Here is a 27,853-nt window from a genome sequence, read left to right as displayed (position 1 = left end):
CCGCGAGGCTGTCGGTGGAAAGCGCGGCGAGCACGCGTCCGCGCGCCTGCGCTCCAGTCCGGACCCGAGCTCGAGCACGGCCTGGAGGGATAGGTCTGGTCGACCGTGGCTGCAGCTCCAGACGCGCAGTCGGAGCTCGGCGAAGGGGCTGCTGCTGCGAGCACTGTGCGCATGCCACTTTCAGCGCTCAACGTGTGGCGCGCTTGCGTCACGCTGTCCCTCCTCAGGACGACGCTCGCGCAGGAAAGGTGAGCGCGCTCCTCGCATTGTTTTGACAGTCTATATACAAGTTTTACGCTTCGAAAGTGTGTAAAAAGTGTGCAGTTCGAAAAAAAAAAATGTATTGTGGTGTTTCATGCAGTATCGACCGCAATAAAGTAAGGTTTTCGCACTGGTTCGTAACTCATGGTAACGAATTACGAGTTCGAAGTAGGAATGCGCAGAAAAATAGACTAGCTGGAAGTCATCGCATAGCCCTGGCCTTTCTGCTGTCTATGACTTTTGATCGTGTGGTTAGTTTCTCTTCTTATTTTTTGACCATAGTACAATAGCTTTTGTTTCATTGCACAGAGATGGTAGAACGCGAAGAATACGATAGAGTGGTGTATACACACATCTTGCAGTCGCAGAATGTTTGACATACAAAACATAGGGTCTAATCACCAAAGCTTATGGTTAGTAAGTGAGGAATGAGAGAGAGATAGAGAGTTTTGATCTCGCGGATTATATGTTATAGGACATTGCCACAGTGACCATCCCACATACGCTCGAGTACGGGCATCATTGTCAAGGAACCACAGTGTTGTTCTAGGGCTGATATGTCACTTTAACTGTGCGTCTCCAAAAATTGCTCTTTGCGCCAGAAATTGATTATGTGCGAATGTGGCTTTCAGATTGTGCTATATCTTAGGCACTACGACGTAATGATGAATAAAAAAACGTATTTTTTCTGAAAAGCAGCCGTAATGAGTCGTCTAATTTTATGAGTGTAAATGCTAAACTATATAATCTGATAGACTCATTTCAAACTTTCATATCTGCATATTCCAAATTGTCCATCTGTACTAGAGGACTAAAACGTATTATTCTTCTCCACGTTGAATATTGAAGAAGCAAAAATGAATGAGGTTGCGTGAAACTAGCACCGACTTTGCGCTATTCCGTAATTGCGGTTACGAATTCTGCTTAACAGTCTTTTTCTGTTGATGCAGCGGATATTGTTGGCAGTCAAGAGGTTTTTGCATCTTCTGTAACTGTTGTGCTATGCTAAGTTGGCCTGAATTATATATATATATATATATATATATATTAGAGCAGATTACTTTATTAACGTCAACATACACTTTTTCCAAGCAAGCAAGAGCGACATTGATAAGCAATGGTTATGTCATTAGGTGTTCAAAATACGTTTTTATGGGCATTTAACTCATTCCAAGCTGGTAACAGCAACGTGCTTACTTAATCATCCGCATTATTTGATGTGGACTTTGATGTTGTCTAGCGCCCTATTTGTAACGGTAAGGAATTATTTCAGTGACTGGTACTATTCTTAGAGCGAAATTACGTCATAGCAACATCTTCGCGAGAAGCTACTATTTCTGACACAATATAAGAGTAACTTTATACTGACACTTCAGAAATGTTCCTCATATGTGTTCGGTGTCTTCTGTTGGAAGCTCCAATGTGTTATATTTGATGCAGCAAAAGGAAGTTATAAATATCAGACACATTAACAAAGTTCTGATCGATTATTGCTTAGAACAGCACTAAACAGCGATGTCACTTTAGGCGGTCAAACGGAGCGCTGGATGACCTGGAGAAGCTTGACGACTTATTAAGAACCTATGACCGGCGTGCCCTTCCCACGACACACTTGGGTATGTTTTCCCACACTATAGCATGCCCGTGCACATCCTCTGCATAAGAAAAACGAAAGTAACGCAACGAGCGTGTTCTCTTTACAACATGGTTGCCACGTTAACATTTCCAGTCTCTTGCATATGCACTTTTAAAAGTGTCTTAAGGTTGTAAGAATACTACTGAAAGGTCATGCCTGCTACGTGCGTTTACCGTTTATCCGTTACACTTACAAGCTTTCACAGAGATCCTGTACTGCGCTTTTTCAGCCAAGATGCTCCTGAGCAAAGAAGGATTATACAGTACTTTGATTCATTTGAATATCTATATGCGGTACAATACCTTCTGAATTACTTTCGTTATTCTGCACAAAACATCTCATGTGTCTTTTTATGACCTACAAACTTGCTGTTCCTTTATGCTTAGACGTGTCAGCAGAGCATAACTTATTGCAGTGGCTTCCGATTACTAGAATTTACTGAATTATTGTAACAAGTCATACAAATCTGAAAAAGTAAGCAGACAACTAGTATTGAATCCTCGTATATAGCAGTACCATGAAACGTAAATCTTTGTACATATGCTGTGGTTCACCTAAATATCCCTTAGCTATGGCTTATCAGATGAAGAGCAAATATAGTGCTTACAGTGGAAGTTTTATTGCTTTTATCACGGCACTCTTTTGAATATTCTGGGAAAAATCACGCATAGGAGCAAGTCATTAAAGTTTTCCTTAAGGAGTCGTTTCCACATCCACTGAGACCGAAAATAATAATTGTTCTTGTCTCGGACGAGAAAGATGTCATGTTAATAAGAATTTGGTGAACGAGTATATAAGACAGGCTGAAATGTTTATATTGCTCTTACTATACATAAAACACCAAACACTTGTTCTACGGAAGCCCGCCTCTCCTCTTCTCGTAAGCTAGAAATCTGAAACGTCGAAATCAATAAAATGAAGGAGAGCATATCTACAGCTACGGAAGAACTTCTTAAATGCGAGATCTAACTGGGAAAAATCAGCATTGTGCTACGGCGCATTTCCATTTCCGCCTATTGCTGGCGGACGTGGCCGTACGAAGGTGGGTCCGCAAATTAGCACATTACATTCAAAAACAAAGCATAATTAAGTAGGACAAGTAGCATATAAATATCGCGCCTATACCTGCATTTTGTAGAACATACGTGTGTCTATGACAATCCGTTGAACGATTAAATGTGTCGCCATGTTATTAGGGATATGAAATACACGCTTGAGCTCCACGAAGTTAGTTGCCAACCACGCTTCATCTTGTTTTCTGTTTGCTTGCAAAAGTTAGGGTTACCGTCCGAACACATGCTCTTCTGTTCCAGTGAGATTAGGCGTACGTTCACGTCAGTCACGGTGTGAAGCTCTGCGCCTAGCTATCCGCACCGTCCATGTGACTGCTCGTGATAAACCGTTGTTCATATCCCGACCGTGACACAACAACGAGACTCTAGCGGGTGATTCCGGAGAAAATTAGACGCACGAGGGAATTCTTCACATCAGCAGAGCACAAAACTACTACCATAAAAAGATTCACGCCTATGCCCAGGGGGTCTCTTGCTGACTATGCAAAGTAATGAAATTACGGTGCTGTAGCGCGCCAAGCCAAGGAAGCAAGGAGAGAGGACGTCAGAGCAGATGCTGAAATGGGCTGCAATTCGCTGGTAACGTGCGCACGGGCTCAAGGCATAAACACATCCTGTACAGTTTGAGTGGGTTAGCAGGCGTATGGATACATAAACATTCTAATAGCGAAAAGAAAGGTGGCTCCACATGGCGGGGAACGAAGTTGAGATGAAAACGAAAGACCGTAAACGTAGGGACGCCACGCATGACAGCCTCAAGCAGATGGACGCACATTGCAGTAGCGCATGACAGTGTTTGGCTATTCCGTCTTGATTGCATCTTTTTTTATTCATATTTATAGTGTGTTCGCATTATAATACTTTCTTTGGAGGGGGGGGAGGAGAGGGGGCGGATTTTTGGGACCCAGTGACTGCCTGCATTTGACAGCATGTCGTTCAATACTGCCCAAGAACGAACGGGTAAAGTAAAACAAACATTGCTCTAGTTATTTATTCCACAGCTTCAAAGAGTTTAGTTTCAGACGATCGCGAAAAGCGCGTTTCTCTGTATAGTCTTACTGGGAACGAAAATTTTATCCAACTGGTGTGGTTTTTTTTCTCTCGTTTTCAGGAACGCCAACAAAAGTGGCTTGCGAAATCTACATACGCAGCTTCGGGTCCATAAATCCAGCCACAATGGTGCGTTGGCCGAGTAACGCTTTGATATCTCTCTTAGCCTCATTGTCCCCAACCATGCTGAACAAAATTCAAACGCGTTGGTTATCCCCATTCTTGGTGATGTCTCATTGGTGATCCTAAGCACAGACGGGGACAAAGGTTTACGCGGAGTCTGCATAAGCGTATATTATTCTCCATAGCTCAAGGCCGCCAACAAATATATACTGGCCAACCATTGTCCCTTACTGATAAACGCTACATACGCTTACTGAGAAGTGCTCTTTAACCTGTACACAGCATTTTCTCAGACACATGCGCAAGACGTGTAGCTAAATGTCCGTCGTTTTCATTTTCTCCTTAAGTTCAATGTGAACACATGTTTCCTTGTTCGGCGAAGCAGGCGGGTTTAAACGTGCCAGAAATTCGATGCAGAATTTTGAGGCAATTTTACTTTTGGTGACGAAGAAAAAATTGAATCCCTTTTACTGCGAATTAGAGATCACTTTATAGAGATAAAGAATGAAACGTCGTTATAAAAAATAATACACACATGGATAATAAGCATCCATGTTTATAAATTGCATGTTTATCTTTCGTACTTCAACAATTAAAAATAACGACCTCTGGCACTTGGCGAACACCTAACAAAGGAAAAATAAAGAATGGGAAAAGAAGCGTGCTGGCTTTCTTCCTCAGTTTTTTTCTCATAATACAGAAAACTATCTTTGAAAACTGGCCCTCCTTTTGTTCCGCATTGCTTTAAAGTGGTAGGTAGCTTCAGAAAAGTGGCAAATTACGAGCACTTCTCAGACTGGGCTAGAAAAAAACGGCATTGCTAGGTGTATCAGCATTCGAAGTTTCTTATTGTAACTTGCTGCAGTTGATGTGTCATCCTTACTACTGCTTTTGGCTTTTTTTGAAGCCGACAGTCCACGTGCTATATTTGAATGTCTTTCTGCACTACTTTCAGGACTATGAGGTTGATCTTTATTTGCGGCAGACTTGGCAAGATGATCGCTTGACGAGCCCCAACGTATCCAGGCCCCTGGATCTCAATGATCCAAAGCTGGTGCAGCGTATATGGAAACCAGAAGTATTCTTCGCAAATGCCAAACACGCAGAGTTCCAATATGTCACAGTACCTAATGTACTGGTCCGCGTTAACCCGAACGGAAAGATTCTATACATGCTCAGGTAAATCACTGGCCTCTGATTGCGTATCTAAAAGAGCTGTGATATTTAGGCACTCGCTGCTTTCCGCTGTCGGTTGCTGCATAGTCTTCTGCTAGTGATTTGTTTCGCCTTTTGAATAACCACTAGGAAAATGTCATGCATGCAATGTTTGAAACCGAAGGAACTACCGCAAACTTATCAAGGAATGTGCACGATTTTTTTTGCGCCCTTTGATTAAATGTTTCAGATCAACTACGATGCAGCTACATTCATAACAGTGTTACCAAATGAATCAAGAAGCAGAATATTTTTCGTTCTAAAAAATATTCGGTGACGAATTGTTTCTCTCAAGATTTATTTCTGGATAAGGATTGCGTTATACATTTCGCTTATGATGGCACCTGGGACCTGCGGACTGGAACAATGTGCAGAATGGAGAAGAAATAATGACTTCATTTGAGTCATTGATAAACGTGTGAAGTCGTTACAGACACCCTGGAAGAAAGGCCATCCTTCTCGTTACTAAACGAGCCCGCCAAGTCTTCTGTTTCATGCTAATGAAACAGCAGGACGGAACTCGCGCTTTCTTTAGCGCTTTTTCCGGTGTATTTTTCACCCAGTGTAACGACAGAACCATCAGCAAAGTTACGTTGCTTGGCGTTTCACATTATGTCTTGCCAAACATGTAGTTTATTGCACATCGAGAGTATAATGTTCAGTTGCAACCTTCTGGCACTCCGAGAAATTGTCGTAGCTTAAGTGTGATGGAACAAAATTCTTGGTGCCAAATGAAGGCAAAAAAAAAAAAAAAATATGAGCGCTCCGAAATCTTTCTAACGATGAGCAAGGTGTCTAAATAGGGTTCTCGTCTTGATCGATCATTTTGTTTTTCTTCTATCTAGGCTCAAGCTAAGGTTTGCATGTATGATGGATTTATATCGCTTTCCTATGGACTCCCAAGTTTGCAGCATCGAACTCGCCTCATGTAAGTCCAAAAGCAAAAGCAGTACCGAACACTTGAAACACTGTTGATGGAACTCAAAGAACAATCAATCACTGTGAGAGCGGATAACGAAGCTTCTAAACTTTGCAACAAGAATTTCACTACAGTCGGTGCCAAAGAGTAACAAAAAATGGTCATAAGCCTCTTTTTTTTTGTGCGAACACTCGCATGCAATGAGATATTTAAGAACGCGTGGCCAATGCTTGGTTCACGTAATTGTTCAACGTTCAAGGTAACCCCTGTGGCCTTCCTTTCTCATATCAATAAGTTTCGCAAAAAGTTACCTTGTATGAGCATTCCTCGTAACAGAATCTATGAAATATGCGCCATGCATTCTTGAAGCAAGGAACCTTTTCCTTCTTTACCACCTTGATGTTTGCCTAAGTAAACTTGAGTTTAGCGGCACTTGCATTTGATTGATGCAGTAATGTTAAGTACTCAACTCTGTACATTTGTATATATGTTTTCCAATGAAATAACAATAAACCCGAAAATTTACTCTTTGGTTAACTTAACATATTAACTCTCACACCTTTCGGCATGTCCTCGATACAAGCACGGACTAGAAATGTATGACAATGGCCAGAGAGAACGCGAAGGCTTGAAATCACCAGTTGTGCCATACCCTTGCTTCATTTGGATGGCTGTAGACATTCCTTTCTGCGCTATGAGTGCACACCAAAGTGCTGAAATGGTGACACGTAATACAGATCTTACTTGCGTTCCACATAATAGAAACAGATGACTGGGTGGTCCGCGAGACTGCTCTTTACCTTACAAGACCACCAGTATATATCAAGGGTGCATAACAATCTGCTTTCATCGACACGAGGTATTCGATGTGCATTCCATAAATCAGTGTGCTTGTAAGGTGGTGCTTAAAAAAGGCGCCTGTGCGTTTTACGTAGTACACTGCGTATGTAAGGCTGTAGCTTGCTTGAAATATCCTTGTTAGATCTATGTTTTTTTTTTACAAGAGGCTATATCATGTTCTTGAAATTTTGCAGACAGTATATAACCGTAACTTGCGATTATGCCGTATTGCATCGTCCAAGGTTGGTGGGTCGATTTATCGTTAGTACTAATGCGCTCGCTGTTTAATTCTACATCCTCTACAGCGAACTGAAAACAGAAACTAGTTGGGGAGAAAGTCGGAGAAATACTTGTTTACAAATATATTTTATTGCCTTTTTTTCTCGCAAGGCGCCCTCTACTTAGCAATCGCGTGTAAATGCCCTTCTAAAGCTTGTCGATGACATGGCTGACGACTTTATTGACGGGACACATCGGGATAGGAGCGACGAGAAATCTTCAACTAGTGCTCATGACGCTTACCATAATAAATGTAAAAGGAGAAATACTGGTTTTCGTCATTTGTATACGTTCTGTTATAATAATGTAATCTTAACGTCTCCTACGAATACATAAGTTATTCTGCATCTACAACTTTTGTTCATTTAAGCAGGGAAGAAGTGTAAAAACGTAATTCAAACGCTTTTGTCCATCCAGCGATATTTCTCATTATGCGAAGCTTATTTTTTTGCCAGATTAGAACACTAACCTGCGGTGATGATGCTGAAATAAAGAACTCATTATTCAGGCATGTTCCACTAAAGTATTTTGCAACGTAAGTATTCTCACTAGCTTGACTGTTTTGTTTTGTTCCATTGGCAACCGTTTTGTGCCAATGTATCTTCCTTGCGAGTTTTGAAATGGTTTTATCTTAAGCGCAGTTCTGGTACTATTACAACTACTAATAGCACTCGGGCCACTAAGCACTGTTGATTACCATAACTCTACCTGAGCACCACTAAAGGAGTGATCCGTTCTGTTTTTTTTTTTCGGTGACATAGAAATGTTTTTGCTGTTTACAGTCTCGAAAACAACCGAAGAACTGCATCTGGAGTGGTCTGATACCAATCCGATAATACTATTCGAAGGCCTGAAGTTACCACAGTTCGAGATTCAGAATATAAATACGTCAATCTGCATGGAGAAATTTCACATCGGTAAGTATGAGATGAAATTCCAAAATGAATAATGATTCTTTGCGAAGTAATAAACATGGTCAAGGGAACGAAAAAACACCGTAACCCGCGCATGCCTAGTGAAAAAAGATTTTTCTTAAAAGTCGTTCCTTTTCGATATGTAAATAATAATATTATCTAACATGCAAATGCTCATTAAGAGCCTTCATGAGTATTTAATTCTGAAAATCTACGACAGGATTTCCGTGGTATAGTTTTAATGACTGAAAACAACGCAAATGTATTTTAGCACAGTGTGACGTGAAAGAAAATTCGTTATTGTTTTGCTTACCATTCGAAACTCAAGGCAAACAGGAGATAACATTTTATATTCCCAATATTGCTTCTCCTGATTTGAAAACATACATAAATGTTTTAATGCGCAACTGCGGGCCAAAATGCATCTTGAAGTAATATAAGGTAGTGTTTCGATGAGCCTTGAAAATTAAGTCCCCCGTACCATCTGTTATAACTGTTGGCGGAGACCTTAAAGGGAGTGCTTCAATATTATATGCTAAAGAACAAGCTGTTTTTGTAACACAAGCTATTGTAGACACTATTTCGTTTAACTTTGTGCCGCATAACTACCTAGATTCTTTATGCTAGCTATTGCCGGGCAAGCTGGTGCTGTATTACACATTGTGCTAGCAATCAGAATTGCCCGCTGAGCTGCTCTTGGATTATCGTACATTTCATTTGGTTTGCGGCATTGCCTTGATCTCACTAATAATTTGTTTACTCTTTTACGTCAGACTCACAAGTGCGCTAATGGCCGAAACCAATATGGTAAATTTGCAGCTATGCTATTGAAGAAAAGTGCGATGTGGGGAAAACAAATGTGATTTTTAAGCCTTGCGTGCGTTGCAATATTTTGGCGATCTACAGACAATAAACTCTTTTTTTTTTTTACTGTGGTTTGTCGGGGCCAAATATGTACTTTTGCTGATACTCTTAAACACTGTGTGTCTCCTGAGCCCCAGACGTGTCTCTAACAATTTTTTTCAAGAAGTGCATAACCCATAAAACTGTGATCAGACAGTCAATGAAGAAAAACCAAGACGGGGGGGGGGGGGGGGGGGGGGGAAACAGAGCTCAATAATCATCTGCACTGGCACCATCTCCCCTTTACCTAGTGTAATTTATCAAACCCCACTTTCCCTTCTTCTTCACCTGCCTTTCCCCTTTCTTCTCTTTTGCACCCGCCTCCGTTTTTCCTAAGTTGCGTATGTAGAAGCGAACACAGATTTGTAGGCACCAAAATTTAGCGGCGGGTGGAGTGCACGAGTCACCCGCAAACGAAGAAACGTTTAGGCAAAAACAATTTATCTAATTTAATGCTTCCTTTCTCATATATATTTAAGAAGTATGATAAACCAGTGATGTGTACCGTTATTTGTATAGTCATCATACACAAGTTAATGTATTCAGCAAATTATGTCTGAGATAAATATAGTTTTAGAAGTTTGCTTGAGCATGCAACGAAACGATTGCGGCACTTTTCAATATACAAAACAGTGAGTAAAATTCAAACGAGAAACAACTTCTCCTGTTTCTTAATTGCCTATAATAACTGCTTAGAAAGAACAAGCTCATATAAGTTTAAATTTCTTCGTCAACACCATACGCTTTACATAATCTTCCCAGCCAACTCTTCGTTGAACACATTCTACGCCGGAAAAGACATTGAAATATATTTTTTTTTGAACTAGAGAAGATGTAGTGAGAAAATATTTCCTCGGGAAGGCTTTTACCAAAATTTTATAGTGACTAGAGGTTTCAGTTTCATATTGAATTTATTGATTTCAAATATATAGTACAGCAGATCATAACAAATAATTAGAAATAGGTCCCAGAATTAAAGATTGCAAGGGGAACTCTTGTTATCAGAACTATTAAAATGTACATAGAATAGCAGCTAAAAACTTAACCGACCGTAGTCAATGCATAGTAGTCAATGCACAAAATTGTCAATGCCCAATATTGCCCTATATATACAAGGAGCACGGAAAAGATAAATTTGAATGGGAAAAACATCAGCAAAAGAGAAACCTGGTAAAAGGACCAGAGTAAACTTTATATGAAATTATGTGATGTGTGTTTTTAGCAGTCGTCTGAAACTTGTTAGGCATCCGGAAGTTTAAATGTGAACTGTTAAAGGGTTTCAAAATTTTATGACGGAGGGTTTAATTGTTTGTTTACCATATTTAGTACAAATCCTTGAAAGTAAATTATTTCGACTGGCAAATATAGATGTATTAGAATGATCGGTACTGTGCCTATAATGACCAAACGTTAGGATCATGAATCCGATAATAAGCAACAGTGGCCTTAGCTTAACTAACATGAAATCATTCAACATAAGCTAGTTTCGGGTTTCTGAAAATAGGGGAGGTTAGTTGCATAGTATGCAATGCGAGTGATGATTCGTATAGCCTCATGTTTAATGAGTTGCATGGCGCTAAGTGTTACTGATATGTTAACTTTTTCGTTACCACGAGAAAATGGTTATTTATTGTAGGTCTCGGAAAAACATATTTACCACTACAAATAATATTCCAGCAAACACTGCAGCTTAGAACTTTGTACATATAGAAATGCTCTTTCCAAAAACATACGCGCCAAATAAAGAAGATTATTAGGTAAAACATAAGAATTCTAGAAACCGTCATTCCTGCTTCAGCTGATAAAAACAATAATAAAAAAACATGTCTACAATAACATTAAGGTCAAACGAAAGTCAGACCACAATTTCAAAGACAAATAGCCCAGCAATAGTGTCTGAAAAAATAGATGCTTAGTAGACCGCCGCTCTTCGGATACAAAAAAGAAACTAAGACCAGTTCATCGCTCATGCCGTGCCGTGAAGCAGTTCCTGGATATTGTGAAACAGAAGTGCACTCCGCACTTTTCCCACAAAACGTCTAGTTTTCGTTCAACTTTGTGGTCCTCGTAATAGATTTTGCAGTGCCGCCTTTTCGGCGTCTTCTGGGGATGACGTCCAACGAACGTATTTCACCAATTCGTCTAGAGTCACGCACCTGTTCCTGGACCGATCGCTCTCAGCGTATCTGGGCAACTACAAGATTGTGTATCCAAGCATATCCGTTTGCATTGTTGCGGATTATCTTTGTCACATCTGCGGAGAAGAACAGTAGGAAGAAACCCCACGCAGTTTTACACTGTCTTGCGCTCATCAGTAGTGCTGGGCCGAGATGTGCTACGGGCGGCCTTCTTGGGGTGAACGAAGTTTATGTGCTGCCATCGGCAGCACATAACAACCCAGCGAAGTATGCACCCTGAACACAATCAATAGAGCTCTCAGGTCGTGCAAAAAGATCGGCAGATAAGCGCGCACAAGGAACGAGACCGCTCAAAGCCGTAAAAGAAACCCTACGGTGAACAGCTGCGGATTTTCCATGATGACTCAAAACATCGTCGGCGTCAGAGTTTTAATCTGCTTTGCTGTCATCTTGGGAATCATAATTCGAGTCCCCATCACTAAATTGAACCGCGGGTGCAGCATAGTTTCGAGCACGACGCTTTTCTCGCGACGTACCCACACGCGACCGACGCCTTTCGTTAACTGAGCATTGACACCGGCAGCGCCCCTTGCCTGGATTTTACGAAAGAAGCGAAAAGGAAGCTCTTCGAAACTGGTTGAAAATGACAGGTCCACATGTCGAGCACGCGGCGAACCTTCAGAGACACACTTCGGCGGAATAAAACGACTCGGCCTCCAAGCCAAAGCGCGCTAGTGAACAGCTGGCGTCATTTTCGGTTAATTAGCACCGCTCAGCACTGTCGGACGGCAAAGCCGGCGATGTAATTTAATTCTTGACCTGCTGGGAGTCATTTGATTATAAAATTTTGATGCTAGTGCGGCTTAATCGTGAGCGGCGTGCTTTTTCTCGAGCGCGGTAGAAGGTGACAGCCACGCCTCTTTTCACTACGACATATGCAGACTAGTTCGCAAAAAGGTCCGTCAAAAATCACGACGTCGCCGTAGTGCGAAAATTTCGACTGATTCTGAGCGTTAAGTGCATGTACTGGATGGCCTTACGTGGATAAGAAACGGCTCTAACATGTTGAAAGCAGTGATTTAAAGCATCAATCAACGGTTATCGATTTGAATAGGCGTGGTAACGATGCAGTTAAAGCTCATGTTTCCTTATAGTAATTGAGGTCAATGTGCATAAAAACAAAGTTAAGCGTAAGTAACGTTGGCGCAATAAAATATCGACTAGACGAGTGATTATAAAACTTAGCCTAACAAATACTTTAATCGACGCAATATCGTAATGCAAAGTTCGGAGCCTGCGTCGCCCTTTGGGCGACGCAGGCTCCGAACCTTGCAGTTTCTAGACTCGTAGAAACGCTAACGCTCCTTATTTATGCAGAATAATGAATTCGTTGGAATTTCACGCAGAAATCCGAAGCTCAAATGTCGGAGACAGACATCGTTAAGCCCCTCGACGACGCCTGTGATCGACGTGTTTGTGACTCGTTTGTGAATAAAATACTCTAAATGATGGTGAAAGAAGATGTCATTGCTAGCTTTTCAACATTATTATATAGGTGCCAACACATTATCGATGACAAATACGTTGCGAAGTGCCTTTGTAAAAGAATTTATGTTAGGAAATGTGGTTTTAATAGGTTTCATAAGTGCGCCTCTTTCGCTTTCAAAAGCGTAGAGTCTAGTCATCTTAATATCGGCAGTTTCAACAAAATGATTTTGAGAGAACTATCACATTAATTGAAAGTTTCGTTTTTCAGTCTATTGATCATGTGTTAAGTTTTTTTCGTATAAATAGTTTCGTGCATGGACATTGTTCTCGCTTTAATAAATGACGAGAAAAATTCGTGCCTGGAGTTATGCAAAGTACCGTGTTAACTTAAAGAAGATAACATAATCCAATTATGTTTGCTCCCACCAGTTGACCTGCATGAGGTTCGTTAAGCTGCTCGCATTTTTAAAAATAAAAATGCACTGTAACACAACGTGCACAGATGTAGTTCAATGCAGTTATTTCGCTGTCTGCACAGTTCAGCCCATTATGTTTCCCATCTTCATTGCATTCTTTCCTCATGGGCACTATTCATGATAAACAAGTAGCCGTATAGCGTTTTTACTCGTATAATATTCTGTGCTCAATCGAAGTTTGAACATTTATACAAAATCAAATGTGAACACCAATCAACTCCGGCCAGGTACAAACATTTCAATATTGAGGATCTATACCAATTGCACCAACAATTCACATCGCATCTAAAGTTACAATTTATGATTACATCAATGCAGACATTTTACGCTTTCTATATTTCAACCACATACGCCATAACGTACTTTGAGTCACAGTTTTGATCTTTTATCCCACGTACGCAGCCGAGCACTGCAGAGTATTTAACGGCTTACAAATGGTGTAGGAGTACTCTCACACACACAGAAAAGGAGACATTGATAACCGTATGGTCTATCGTCTTCCTAGTTGTCTTTCTTCATTACTTACGCCATTTGTAAGCCATAACAAAGCAACCAACCCACCAATATATTTTGACCAGGATACTTGAACCTTTGCTCGAAGCGTGGGGCTCTTGTCCTGCATATAAAATATTTTTGTACTTTTGCAGTGTGAGTTTCAAGTAAGCTATATGAAGTTTTAATGTTCAGAGCAATCGCCAACGCAAGGTTGCGCTAGGAACGGCATATACACCGTACGGTATTTGTCAGTGTTCGTTATAAACTGTGCTTTCCTATGAGGAAAGTTCTTGGCCATCAAACTAGCATTTGAAGGCACTACGACGCTTTCGCGAAAGCACCGAAAACAACAAAGATTTGTGCAAGTAAGTGCAAACAACGCGCGGATTCGGCTCTCGAAAGTACCCGAATAGGAGGCCCAATACTTCCCATGGGAAGTATACGAGTCGTGTATGCTTTGGTCAATATCGCGGCGCGATACAGTTGTCGCCCTGGGGCGTCAACATCTGACGATATCGAGGATGTTGCAATACCATCGATCTAGGTTAAAGTTTGCCACGAGTATCCCTCATGTTATACCCGGCGAATGATTCAGCGTTTCGCCCTTGGCCTAGGCACACAAGTAAGCAGCGGACAACGGCTCTACTTGTTTGCCGTCTTTCATTCCGTATTTTTTAGATGTCTAGACGTCGCTACAATATAATCCAGAGAGTGAACAAACTCTCTTGAACGAAATACGCTGAATAGCGAGGATATTCCGATACCTATGTAAGCAATGAACACCTTTGAAGGAACATGGTGGTTGGTGGTAAACAAACGAACAATGAGCCTAGAGCTGTTGCCCGTTTTTTCATTCTTTATTTTCTGCGTGAGAAACCAGTTCGCAGAACACAATAAGTTACTGTTACCTTTTCTGCGGCACAAAGTGGGAACGTCGTAATGAAGTGATATAAAATACCACTGTTCTATGGTCCTATAAGTTTCTAATAAAGTTCCTTAATGATGCGATTAAATCGACATAAGAAGTTCAAGCAAGCTGTAAAAAATAATCTTTGACTAGACTCCTCATAAAGTAGGTCGCTCAGCTCTTCCACGTATATTTTGCTTTTTGCAATGGTATCTTAGTGGCTATGACGTTCTGCGGGCCGAACACAACATGATGGATTCAGATTTCGGCAGCGGCGGCCGCAATACGTTGACACTTGAATGCAAAAATTATTGCTAGCTTAGATTTAACTACGTGTTAAATGATCACAAGGGGTCTATTGATCCGAAGTCTTTCATTATACGGCACACCTACTTGCTCACGTGTTGCTTTGGAATGTCAAGGCGATAATTTAATTTGATATGATCAGCCCACTATCATACTCTTGCTTTGGTGCATAATAATACGACAGACAATATGAAGTAAGAACGGTACATTAACAACTGCTTGTTTCAGTCCCGTTTTTACTTCATATCGTTTCGCGTTCTATTGCACCACAACAAGTGTCACGCAACACTGCTGTGGTTCGGAGTAGCCTTCCCTAACTCATACAGCTATTGCTCTGGAATGGCTGACTTGCCCATGTGCCCGAACTGCAGATGGGAAGATATTATCGATCGTCTTCTGTGCCACTGTTTCCTCTTTGTCAAACAAAGCCAGAATCTCGAGTGTGCCTTGTGTAAACTGGGCGATGGGCCTTTTACAGAAGCAAAGGACTTCGTAGCTCGGACTCACAGCTTATCAGCCCAGAAAGCCACACGAGCTCTTCTACAGTCCAGGACCAGGACGATTTTTTTTTCAACTCTGAGGCTTCCTTTCGAGGAACCCGTATGGGTTTCCTTTGTAGCAATTGCTTCGAACGGGTGGATGTCTGATTTTCCCTTTATTAATTACTTCTCTCCACCTTGCGGGTTTCCTCAGAACTACTACGTTAAACACTTGCTTTTGCTTCGTGCTGTCGACAAGTTCGACTTCGCCCTGACATCTGATAGCCGCCTGGTTAGCTCAGATGGTAGAGCGGCTGCCCAGAAAGGCAGTGGTCCCGGGTTCGAGTCCCGGACCAGGTCAAATTTTTCTTCAACTCTGAGGCTTCCTTTCGAGGAAACCGTATGGGTTTCCTTTGTAGCTATTGCTACGAGCGGGTGGATGTCTGATTTTCCCTTTATTAATGAGCTCTTCTATAGCACATAAAAGCGAGAGACTTGAGTCCCTAACGATAGATGCGCTGCACTCTGCATAGTGCTCGTTATGAATCTATACTCATGTCTTCTCTTATTCACTATTCCGCTCAGGTTTAGAGTGGCAAACTGTACAAATACTGTTTAACTGCCCTGCTTTTCCTGCTTTCTTTCTCTCTCTTCTCTCCCTCTCTCTATCTCACTCTCATGTATATGTGATGCAGGGGAGTACAGCTGCCTGAAGGCCGACTTCCACTTGCAGCGGTCACTGGGCTACCACATGGTGCAGTCGTATCTGCCTACAGTGCTCATAGTGGTCATCTCGTGGGTGTCCTTCTGGCTCGACGTTGAGTCCATTCCGGCGCGCACCACACTGGGCGTCACGACGCTGCTCACTATTTCTTCCAAGGGCTCCGGGATACAGTCCAACTTGCCTCCGGTCTCATACGTGAAGGCAATCGATGTGTGGATGGGAGCCTGCACGGGCTTCGTGTTCTCGGCGCTACTGGAGTTCACCGTTGTCAGCTGCCTGGCCAGGATGCAGGCACGAGACAAGGTGATAAAGCTGTCGGGTTTCCGCAGAAGCTATGGCGTTTGTTGGGCTTAGAAAAGGCATATGCCACCGTTTCCGCTTTATGTAGTCTCGTAGAAGGGGTCCAACATATTACCCGCTTTTGCTCTTACTAAATATATTTGAGAGAAGGGGCACGTATAAAAATACTTATGCGATTCGCGAGTCGAAAAGAAAAATGAAGTTTTTTGTGACATACGTAAAGAAATATGCCAGCCATAAAGCATATTTTAACCAAGCAGCATCAATTTACTATCTGGTGTATTAAGTAGAGTTCACATAAGAGTCAATTAACTATCGTGCTATCTTTAGGCGACGGGGTGTCAAACGCGTTTAACCTCAAATTTGACGAAGACATGAACTTGTCTGAATAAAGTTTAACTTATCTGCATGGACTCGTTTGGAAATGCATGGGAAATTGACACGATTGAGATTTGACGTTGCGTGATCAAGTAGCTGAAGAAAACTAAAACAAATTCCTGAAATTGATGCAAATAAGTTCTTCCCTAGGAACTTTTGTCACACAGAACATCGTAACAATATTGAAAAGGGCGTGCAAGTACATACAAAAGCATGAGTGCATCGCATCAATTTAAGAAATCAATGATACAGGATAGTTCCGAATAATCTGCCCAGGCATTTACGCACTGCCCTGGGTAAACGGCCGGTAAGATCCCGCAACTCTGCCGTCGTGCCTTGGCTTGTCACCAATGTCCCTAATTCTAAAGGCGCGAATGAGATTCGGCTGAGGCAGGGGAAATGTAGCTTGAGGGCGCTCACGAATGGTAAGACACATCTAGCATTCACATGACAGCCAGAAAGTGTGGTATGACTCATACCAAATCAGGCACGGAACTTTCTTTACCGTCGCTGTGGCACGCAGCGAGAGTTTCTTGAGTTACACCCACTGAAACATGTGTGGGCCTCTGACACCCCCGCGTTCGGCTACTTCGCTCCTTCCGGTGCGCCAGATACTTAAGCGTCCAGGTTGCCGGGAAGTATAATACCAATTAGCGCGAATCATTCGAAGCTGCCCGATAAAGTTCGTAGTAAAATGCTCGTCTCTCACCAAACGGATTCGTGTTTTAATGCAGCTTAGAGTCTCTTTTTCAAAGTCCGGCTGACACTACATGAAGCACGTCGAACATCTATATACTGTCTAAAGAGAGAATAAACCTGCGCAGAATAAACGCAAAATCATGGCACGGAGGGGTGGCTTGAAGAGTTGCAGGCAAAGACCGGAAATCTATTTGAGGCACTTATCGGCACTTGAGTACACGGTTGTGTTCTGTACTTCATACTGTTCATAATTATGAATTGCTTGCTGCTGCACTTACTGCGTTGTAAAAAAAGTTCCGCGTATATTGTCACGTTGTAGTGACGGTTAAAAAACAAACACTGCCAAGAGCGTGATGTAAGAACTGAACTACCTATTTCGCCGACTCGTGCACAGAAAAACAAGCAACACTCAAAGCGCAAAGATAGCGGTTAGTGCAGCCATCGGCCATTGAAATATGAACTCAAAGTTTAATTTGATTGTCATTTGAGACAAGCATCGCGGTACATTCCAGAATACTAGTTCGCACTAGCACTGTACGACATTTCATAACAGCAATAATCTGTAAAAACGGACGTCAGCACAAATGCAAAATATTTCTTCGCATGCGAATATTTTGGGCAAACAATATGTTTGCATGTTGAAGCAGGTCACACGCACTGTGGGAATCGATGTCACACGAAGCATTTTGCTAGTAACTGACTGACAAACATCGACTGCAATTGCGCAAGGCGTTAACCAGGTGGACTGACGTGTTTGTGTAAGACGTACAGCTATACTAGATGTCTGACGTGAGCGCGTGTGCAACGACAGCAGAAAAACGATGGTGACGATGCTTGTGCGACACTGACGGCATGATTTCTACTGCGGCTGTTCGACACGATCGTACGGCATGCCGACTATTGGGTTCTGCATAGGCAACTCTTGAGTTCAGCTGGGTTACATTACAACGTCATCAGCGGCTACGTGCTATACCGTTGTACGTACCTACGGCCTTGTCTTGTGGTATATGTTAAAACGACGATCAAATTTGCACTCGGGGATGAAAAGTTGAAACATGTTTGACCTGGGCCGATCATGAAGGCGGTGCATTGTCACAGAGATTCTGCGTAGCGTTAGCTTCTGCGAGGAAAGTACGGCAGAGAGTGGGCCGATCCCCGAGGTTGTGCAGTCTAACCCAGCATCTGAAAATGCGAGCTCTGACGAGGAAAGAACACAAGAAAGTGGCAACTGACTTACGTGCCCAACGTCTGAAAGAGCTAGTGGGCTTTCGCACGAGAGGTGTATTCATGCGAGAAAAAAAAGGAATCGTTGCCTAGCGGTTAGAGCGGTAAGCTGCTTTGCTCAAATGCACAGATTTGATTCCACTGTTGATCATGCACTTCTTTTTATCACAGAGGTCCAAAGTGTGCCGAAACAGAAAATACCTACTTACCTGTCGACCCACCTCAAGGTGGCTGAAATGACACAATGATTTGCATTCAAAAACGAACTTCCCTATGAATGACGAAAATTTCTGTTTCTTCTTACTCAAGAATCTGCACATCAGATGTGGAACGCAAGTCAGGATCCAGGACTGGTGTATAGCGCTGTCGAGAACGATGCAGTTTTGGTTCCTGGCAATAGCAGCCACATTCCTGCGAGGGAAAAATGTTAATACGCTCATGCTCCGCTATTTTATTTGGGTACATATTAAATAGAGTGTCCAATAATTCAGTCAAAGTTGAGTGACAACAAACATATCGTAATTTTCTTGCATCGCCGTCAGCTTGACAAAGCCAGCACTTCACTTCTTGCATAGATTTCAGTGTGTTAACAGTACGTAGTTCCATTGTGGCCAAGCTAATGAATATGTGCGACACCTCCTTCCTGCGTACCCGAGATGTCATAGTGTGAGGTGAACAGCATAGGATGAGTTATTGTGTTGGACTGTTTACAGTCAAGCCTGAAAGACATCCTTTGTCTACAGTCGTCAGTGATGCTACTGAATAGAGCATTCGCAGCTTTAATATCTTTTTATAAGCACAAAACCTAAATTTTCATGCCTGATTACACTGTTACAATTCTTTGAACACCACAGGTCATACACCGATTGTTTTTCTTTGACTTTCTTATCTGTAGTTATGTACTTGGCCATTCTGTTGTGTAGCTATCTGTAAATACGTCCTCTGTCTTTTCTATAAAACTATGAACGCGCGTGTGTGTGTGTTTCCTGACTGTTTTGTGCACTCTCACTTGCTTACGAAACTGTGTCCTCTTACTTTCGTCTGTCCCTTCCCTTACTCGTATGGTAACTTCGGAAAGGTTCCTGATATATGACTGTTTTCTTTGTTCTTTCGGTGCTCCTTTTGCTTTTAGTTTTGATGGAGTAGCCAGTTCCACTAAAGGCACCAACCGCTACTTTAAATTCATATCAATAAAGAAAAACGTCGTCGAAACGAGCATTGCGCCACACACTTCGGCGTCTCCCAAGACTTACCGCCCCTTTCGGACGTTATATCAATCAATCAATCAATCAATCAATCAATCAATCAATCAATCAATCAATCAATCAATCAATCAATCAATCAATCAATCAATCAATCAATCAATCAATCCCCCTTTCCAATATGTCGGAAACCGTGAAAATCATTTCAAAAGTCAAACTTGCCTTTACTATATCAATAAACTTCACTTCAAATAAACGTCAAATAAACGTTCGTAGAACATGGCTATCATAAAGATTTGAGATGATGCGATGATGAGATGAATTGTTAATAACGTGAAGCAATATTTACCTCATTCCCGGCTCTTTGTGGAAAGTCGGTAGGTGAGAAGGCCTTTCTGGTTTCGCCACTCTTCGTAACTTTGTCATATCCTGCCATGGTTGCTCAGTGGTCATGGTGTGGTGCTGCTATGCACGAGGTCGCGGGATGAAATCCCGGCCATGGCGGCCTCATTTCGATGGGGGCGTAATGCCAAAAAGCACACGAGGATATAAATTTAGCTTCACGTTATATAGCCCTAGGTGGTCCAAATTAATCCGGACTCCCTCAGTACGGCGTGACCCATAATAAGATGGTGGTTTTGGTGCGTAAAATACAATTATTTTCTACTCTAATAAAAAATGCATCAGCGACACTGGAATCGACCCTGAACCTTCGAGCAGAGCAGCTCAATTCTCTAACTACAATACTCAGTTTCATAAATTGCGTACAATGCTGAAAGAGATATTGTGCAGTGGCTGCATTAACAACAACAAATAGTCGGGTGTTTTTGGCAGAAATTAGGTAAGCCTGTTCTTGACTCAAATTGGGTATCGAGTAAGAAAAAAATGTATTTTTTAACAAGCAACGAACCATGTTTTGTACGTCTTCTAACACGTTGTTTTAAGTCAATTTGCCTTTCATTGTTTTTTTTCTGTTCTACACGGCTTCCAATGCACTGTTTACTTCTGCTGTTTTAAGGATTGTTATTTGGAGCCCCTTTGCTCAGCCTCACGTGAGTGCTCGCGCGAGCAAACTCCACTGTCGTGCAGAGAAGTATAGAGGGAAAACGGGGAGAGATACATTTCGGGGGTCGAACTTATTGCTTACCTTCCACAGCGTTGCACGCTAATTACGAGACGGAGTATAAGTTACTATCACAGGCATATTCCTCTTGTGTCAAAGCCGACTAGCTCTTTGAGGCGTTTACCGCATGCGCGCCGTACTATACTGCCTTCCTCACAACGTCTCGCTTTTATGTGGCTCTGTTACACTGAACTACCTACGTGATCGGCCCGCACCCTTCATTTCAGTACTTTCTACGTATAAACTGTGCTACATGGCATCGCCCAGATTGATCACGCTTTTTCGTTTCTTCATCGCAGTACAGATGCTACCATCATTTTATCATAGATCACATAGCATAAGCATAGGTGCGTACGATTGTATACTACTTAGTCGTATATCACTTCAAAATCAGTGTTTTTTCTCGCTAACGCCTGTTCAGTACTTATGCAAATCCCAAGTATAAATTAGCGCCGAACGGCCGCAGTAGAAATCACGCCGTTGGCGCAATACGATCGACGCTAACGCAGTCGTGGTCTTGTTGCTGTCGTCACGCACGCGTAAGCTCGTGTCACCAACACAAGCACTAGGTTTACACAAGTGCGTTGGCCCACCTAATGCAGCTTTGCAGAAGCCAAAACAACGCTGGATAACTAGCTACCTGCGAAATTCTTCACGTAACATCATTTGCCACATAGCGGGGCATCTGCACAATTTTTAAATAAAATGGTTTGGCGTTCGCAAGAAATTTGCCATATTATTTTTCAGTGGAGGCACTGAAACCGACAAGAGCAATATCCTCAATATAGAGCGTAATTGTAGGCATTGTATACAATATTCTATTTTCCTGCTTGAGTTAGAGCTGTGTCATTTTTTGGTCTGTTCGAAAACTTTTGCTTTCCACTTGCTTGCACTGCTGCTTGGCCTACCACTTTCAGATTCCGCCGCTAGAGTTTGGCAGCTGGTAATGTTGCTTCATTGTTTCTTTTTCCTTTTCGAAAACCCCCATTACGATGGTGCGTCCACTTTGGTGGCTCACATCAAGCCCCGCACTTATTCGCTGCAACAAAAACACATCTGGTAGTGTTCGCTTTGCTAGGAGCTCTGAATGCAGAAATGCTACAGGGGCTTTCACTCTGAACGAGGAATGATTGCAGCAAGGCCCTAGAAAGAGCAAACATGTGCTTGGGAGAAGCTTTCAGCACTTCGTTTGTTCGAGTAGTAAATAATAGTGCCAGTCCACAGTGCACTGTCGAGCTCGCTTCCCATAAGCTTTCCTGTGCTGTTTTCGCGTACCAATGAAACATGAAAGAGCGGAATCGATGTCAGTACAGCGAAGTGGAATGCTTTCAACACCCCGTCCCTACGAGGACGTAACCTTATCTTTGTACCACAGAAATATACCAGCTGTTACTGCTATAATGGTCCGGCGCTTGAAACAGTATTTGCTCTGTCTGTCCGCACTCCCAATTCATTACACTGCGGCGTGTGTCTCCACTTCATAGTGCACACATCCTTTAATAAGTATGGGGTGCTATCACATACCAGTTAGTAGCTTTATGCTGCGACAGTTGTTAAGTGCTTGAGGTGGTTTTTACCCGTTACGTCTTGACGCGTGTTGTCCTGTCGTCTCCATTATAGTTATCAATGCTTTCGTGTCGTTGTCATGCTATTGGTGTCGCTGGATACAGTTGAAAAAACTCCCGTAATCAAGTTTGCACAAGTATACGGGAAATTTTTGCGGAGTTTCCAACACTCGAGACAGAATAATGTCGCGGTAAGCAAGTTCAGAGACGGGCGAAAGGTTGAAGTGATCCTTTAGTGCCTTCCTTTGCGAAAGAGAAACAAAATGCACAGGCCGCAACCGCATCAGTACTAGTGGTCACTAAGGAGATTAGGATTCGCGAGCGATAATTGAAATACTTCGATTGTAGCATATCGATTGCGTTGTTACTTAGCATGCCAAAAATTTCATGCTGTCTCTGTTTAGTTTCGCTGTTGCAAACATTCACAAAGTATCTTTCTCGACTTTAGCCTAGCAGCTTATGTAGGAGGAAAGGCTAAGTTTGAGGCAGCTTTCACTTGCGACTAATTATCTCGTTTACACATATAATTTCCTCTGAGGGCGATGAAATGCAAGTGACGGCAGAGAATATTGTGTCTTTAGTTTTCCTTTGGTTTCTATTGACTTAGGCAGACTACTGTGCCTAGCCAATGCAGGGAGCTCTGCCTGCATTAACATATGAGTGAACTGCTCATGTTTTTTTTTTTATTGTAAGTGCTCTATAGTGGTCTATAAGACACTTTCCACGTCATTTCAGAGTATATTTCGCAAAGTGCGGTGAATTCCTTAGTGTTGAATCTTCTCCAGCACTTTGTAATGTAGCTTGAGAAATTAGCAAAGCGGCCGCAGCAGCTCGTTCCTCTCGTCTGAACTGAATGTTCTGTTATAGTTATTGACAACTTCTAAAGAAAAAAACGTTCCAATTAAAAATTATTTTTTTCCTTTTCAGGAGTCAAGTATGGTTACAACAAAGCACGGAGTGGCGATTGTCAACGCTGTTCCTGAAAACCAGGCGTCGGTTCCGTGCACTGTCCGGGCGAAAACTATTGACCAGGTCTGCCGCGTAGCGTTTCCGGCCATCTTCCTTGTCTTTAACGCCATTTACTGGCCGTACTTTATGTGCTTTACAGAGTAGAACATCACCGAACAACGCAATAGTTCTGCGGAAAACGTGTCCGTATAACGTGTCTTGAGGCTCATTGTCACGTATTTATACCGGCATGAAAGGTAGGTAAAGGGAGCGTTCGTTAAATCAACCAATATAGCGTCCTCAGACAATTACGCACACTAGTTTAGAGCAGCCAGTCGCATTTCCTTTACTACTATCGAGTGAGTTTGGACTAAGTCATGAGTTCATTCCCTTCGGTACCTTCTGTCAACTGTCTCAGGGAAGGATAGGTTGGTGCTTCGAGCTCTTTAGCGCATGTGAACTCAGTTGGGATGCTTAGGTACGCGCAGTGACCGTGAAGCTCTATAATGTTTTTTGGAGTAGTAATGAAAGCGGCACTGACGGTCTATAAATTTGATGGCATGAGGAAGTGCTCTGATGACTATAAAATGCACAACGGCTTTATTGTGGAATATGGCGCGTTCTTTTTTTTTTCTAATGTAGGAAGGATAGAATATAAGTTGCAAGAAGCAGATACTTAAAATCCTAAACCCGCGCCGCCATGTAGATGTCTGATTTAGAAGATATCGTTGCACTGCATCACAAGCGGTAGCATACAACAAATTTAAGCGCTTCTATAGGATATAGAAATATTGAGTATTACTTGGTTAATGCGGGAATCGTAATTGTTAAATGTATTTTCGATTAACGATTGGGACTTTCACTGTTTGAATACAGACTTTGTTGTGCCTTTGTGTAATGTTACGAAAAGAAAGAAAATCTGAAAAGAATAGCATCTACGTTTTCAATACCAGCCATTCTAGTCCAGAAGGCAAGCCTGCTGCAAAATCCGAAAGCGAAATTAATTTATGTTAAATATAACATGGCGGTCATTTGCCCGAACTTTGTGACGACAATTGACAGCCTCAACTAATCTGCGTATTCCATTTTTTCGATGCCATCTAAGTCATTTTCAGGTGTTCAAAGTTTTAAGGAATAAGCTATGCTTAAGCTACAATTGATCGTTAACGAAGTGCCAGCGCGAAGATTTGCGAGTTGGATTTCGTATATATGAGTGTTCTTTATACACCCTGTCACTACCTTTTTCGAGGCGATGAGCCGAGAATTCAGAAAACGTGAAATTTTTTTTTTTTGTGTATACTGCATGCTGAAGACATCAATGACCCCGTTAAAAATGTCTGTATGAATACTGTTGCTATTTATGGTAATTTTGAAATCGTTTAATATATGCTATGTTACGTGATAAAGTATCGATGGCTATACATTATCAACCTCCCATTAACTTGATCAATCTAATCGTCCAGACATCTAATGTCCGAGGAACTTCAGGTTTATTAACTGTAGATTAAAACTCTTATGTATATAACGGGACGGAATGCAAGAGCTCGTCATATTTCATGCAATTTCATTAGATGCAGGGATGTTTTCGATGGAGGTCATTCGTCTCCTGAAAAGAAAAATTGACATCCACCCGTATGTAGGACGAAGCTATGAAGGAAACCCATCTGGGTGCCCTTTGTAGCTTCATTTTTGTCCGAGATAAGGTTGATATCTTCATATCTGTACTAGAATGAGTAAAACTGAACTAGGTCTGAAAAACTTGGGTTTTCTTATCGCACTACCGTCATTGAAGTGCTCAGTACTAGGTCTTGGTGAAACACGTGACTAAAATTTGTAAGTTTTAGAATGAATCTTTGCATTATGAAAGAAACGAGCAGAAGAGATATGGCTAACTTTATTTGCTGTTTTAGCCCATTATTCTCTTACTAGAGATTTATGGGTGACAACAGAATTCTCAGAATAGTGCATTCTCTTAAAATAACTTGACATGGTGTGGTAATTTCCCTAAATCTCATCTAGGTAGATTCTTTATTTATGTAATTTGAGGGGACATACCCATGAAAACAAAAAGACGACGGTCACTTGTGGTTATTGAAGTCCTTCCTGCCACTGTTGGCTGAAATGTATTTGTATGTTTTTTGGTCAGTCACTGTGTCCCGAAGCTTCTCCGTGCTGAAGCTTAAGTGAGTCTATGCTGTTCAACACCATTGTATATTTTTGTAATAAAATAGTTTATTAAATGGCCTGGTTCTACTTGATGTCGTTTTGGCAGTAGCATTTCTTTTTCCATCCGAGGGATTTGCCGAAACGCCTAGAAAGAATACCAAAGGAAAGCGTAGAGCTCTGCATCGTGCAGAAACTGAGTACTGACGTCCAACGCGAGGAGCTTTCAGGCGCATCCGGTTTCAGTCTGGCAATTCTTATCTCGAGCCGGTTTTCAGACATCCCAGAGCGCACCGAAGCTCGTATCGAGCGCCTACCGCATTCACAAAAGCCGGGAGCTTTGGGCATGTGCCTTGGTCACCTGTGGTTCACCCTACAATCAGGTGACAGATCCTGTTGGAGCCTGAATCTGCCGAATGGATTCTGCCTGTTTTCTGGTGACGGCGGCAAGGAATCAGAGAGGCGGGGTGGATAAATAATGGGCGTGTGTCCCGCTGGAAATCACCTTCTGGTGAAAGGGTTGGCAGAGAGCACGGAGATTTGTAGGAAGGAAAACTGCTTTCTTAGATAAAGAAGGAGATCGATCCAGTCGGCCTTTCATGCGGTTGGAGCGACAGCAGCAATATTCCTGTGCCCACTGTACCTCAAACCAGAGGTATGAGGACTTCTGCAGTACGTGCATTCCTATGCAGATTTTCGTCTTAGTTACTTCTTTCAAATGTTTTTCGGCACCGCGCTAGTCACTGCAGATGTATACAACTGGGATGCATCGTAACGTGCCGATGGAATTCTCTATCGCTTGCACTCAAAGTAGCAGCAGGTTGAGCCTTTCTGAAGGAGGAGAGAAATGGTTAGGTCAAACGGGCTCACGAAGGCGACTTGTCCTTCCCGCGAATGAGCAGCCGGATTAGTGTGCACGACAAAGTGACCGCAGTGACTGCAATTCTTTTTTATGCGGATGTTTAATATCAAGAAGGAAGGTAGTCTTGCATCATGATGTTCAGATTAAGTTCAAAACAATTAGCTGGATGCAGGTACCGTACGCACATTGCGGCGTTCCTTAATTTTGCTTGTTCATGCGTAGCTACAACATGTGATATGGTGTTGAGCTGGGCAATTGCTGCAAGGGTGCGCTGCGAGTTCTCTCAAGTTGCCTCTGCTAACTACCTCCAGTCTTGCGATATGCTGTGCGGCAACCCCGTGGAATTGTTCATGACAGACAACGCGCGGATGGACAATTAATCACATGAAACGGGAAGCCACCTCATTGCGTGCACCGCCACACCTCGGCCCAATCCTGAGCACCAAGTTCACAGTCATAACCCACGTTCTTGCGTGCCTTTCGATGCCAAGACTATTTGCTCCTGCCGGACTGGTGACTTTGGAGCTGTAGCACGCACGTCTTGTTCCGTATTCGGCAAACAGCAGTGTGTCCAATCTTGAGCATGAAGGCATCCTAAAGGACTAGGGTCGGGATGACGTAACGATTCTACTCCAATTATATTTTTACTCGCGCTTAAGCGTTGATGCACAAGTGGTGCTCCCTCTACGTAATCACGAGTTTCGAGTTCAAGGTGATTAGAAAGGAGCAGAACCCAGCGAAAGGATTCGCTACATTACGTCGTCCCAGCCCTGTGGTAGGAGCAAAAAACAAGGGTTTTGTACCAGAGATTTCAAGACTATGCGCAGCCTGCACGTAGGCATGCAAGATGTCTATGGTTCCTTGTATGAAGCGTGCTTCATACAAGAACAAACAGGGGACGAAGGAAGAGGAAGACAGGGAGGGCAATTCAATTAGAATAAAACGGAGGAATACATCCGTCGGTATTAGGCTATGTGTTCTTTTAGTTGCGTTTATAAGCAACGCAACATTGCATGCGTGTCGTCATTGCTTCACCAGCCTCCTATGGGTAAACCACATTGTGGCGGAACATGAATTTATTTTCCAAGAGTGATATATATGCATCTGCATCAACAATGCAACTTGGCACGGCTAAGATATAAAAGAATGCAACCAAGCACAAG

The 27,853-nt window shown here is 42.4% G+C and overlaps 1 protein-coding gene and 1 non-coding gene across 2 annotated transcripts; both read left to right on the top strand.

The window, feature by feature from the left end:
* The first annotated feature begins 84 nt into the window (after positions 1 to 84).
* LOC126531389 (glycine receptor subunit alphaZ1-like) lies at positions 85 to 25,909 on the top strand. Its single transcript, XM_050178897.2, has 8 exons — positions 85 to 248; positions 1,789 to 1,877; positions 4,082 to 4,149; positions 5,099 to 5,322; positions 6,204 to 6,286; positions 8,179 to 8,313; positions 16,198 to 16,529; positions 23,645 to 25,909. The coding sequence occupies exons 1-8, from the start codon at positions 172 to 174 to the stop codon at positions 23,828 to 23,830; spliced, it is 1,194 nt and encodes a 397-aa protein (XP_050034854.1). The 5' UTR covers positions 85 to 171; the 3' UTR covers positions 23,831 to 25,909.
* TRNAS-AGA (transfer RNA serine (anticodon AGA)) lies at positions 15,790 to 15,863 on the top strand. The gene has a single exon. It is a non-coding gene; the product is annotated as a tRNA-Ser (tRNA).
* Positions 25,910 to 27,853: the final 1,944 nt, after the last annotated feature.

This window comes from Dermacentor andersoni, chromosome 5, assembly GCF_023375885.2.
Source record: "Dermacentor andersoni chromosome 5, qqDerAnde1_hic_scaffold, whole genome shotgun sequence".
Classification (NCBI taxonomy): Eukaryota; Metazoa; Arthropoda; class Arachnida; order Ixodida; family Ixodidae; genus Dermacentor; species Dermacentor andersoni.
This window is presented reverse-complemented; position numbering and strand designations above follow the sequence as displayed.

Coding starts and splice junctions, on each gene's coding strand:
- LOC126531389 (XM_050178897.2), top strand. CDS start 172: ATGCCACTTTCAGCGCTCAACGTGTGGCGCGCTTGCGTCACGCTGTCC. Junction 249..1,788: donor ACGACGCTCGCGCAGGAAAG/GTGAGCGCGCTC, acceptor ATGTCACTTTAG/GCGGTCAAACGGAGCGCTGG. Junction 5,323..6,203: donor AAGATTCTATACATGCTCAG/GTAAATCACTGG, acceptor TCTTCTATCTAG/GCTCAAGCTAAGGTTTGCAT.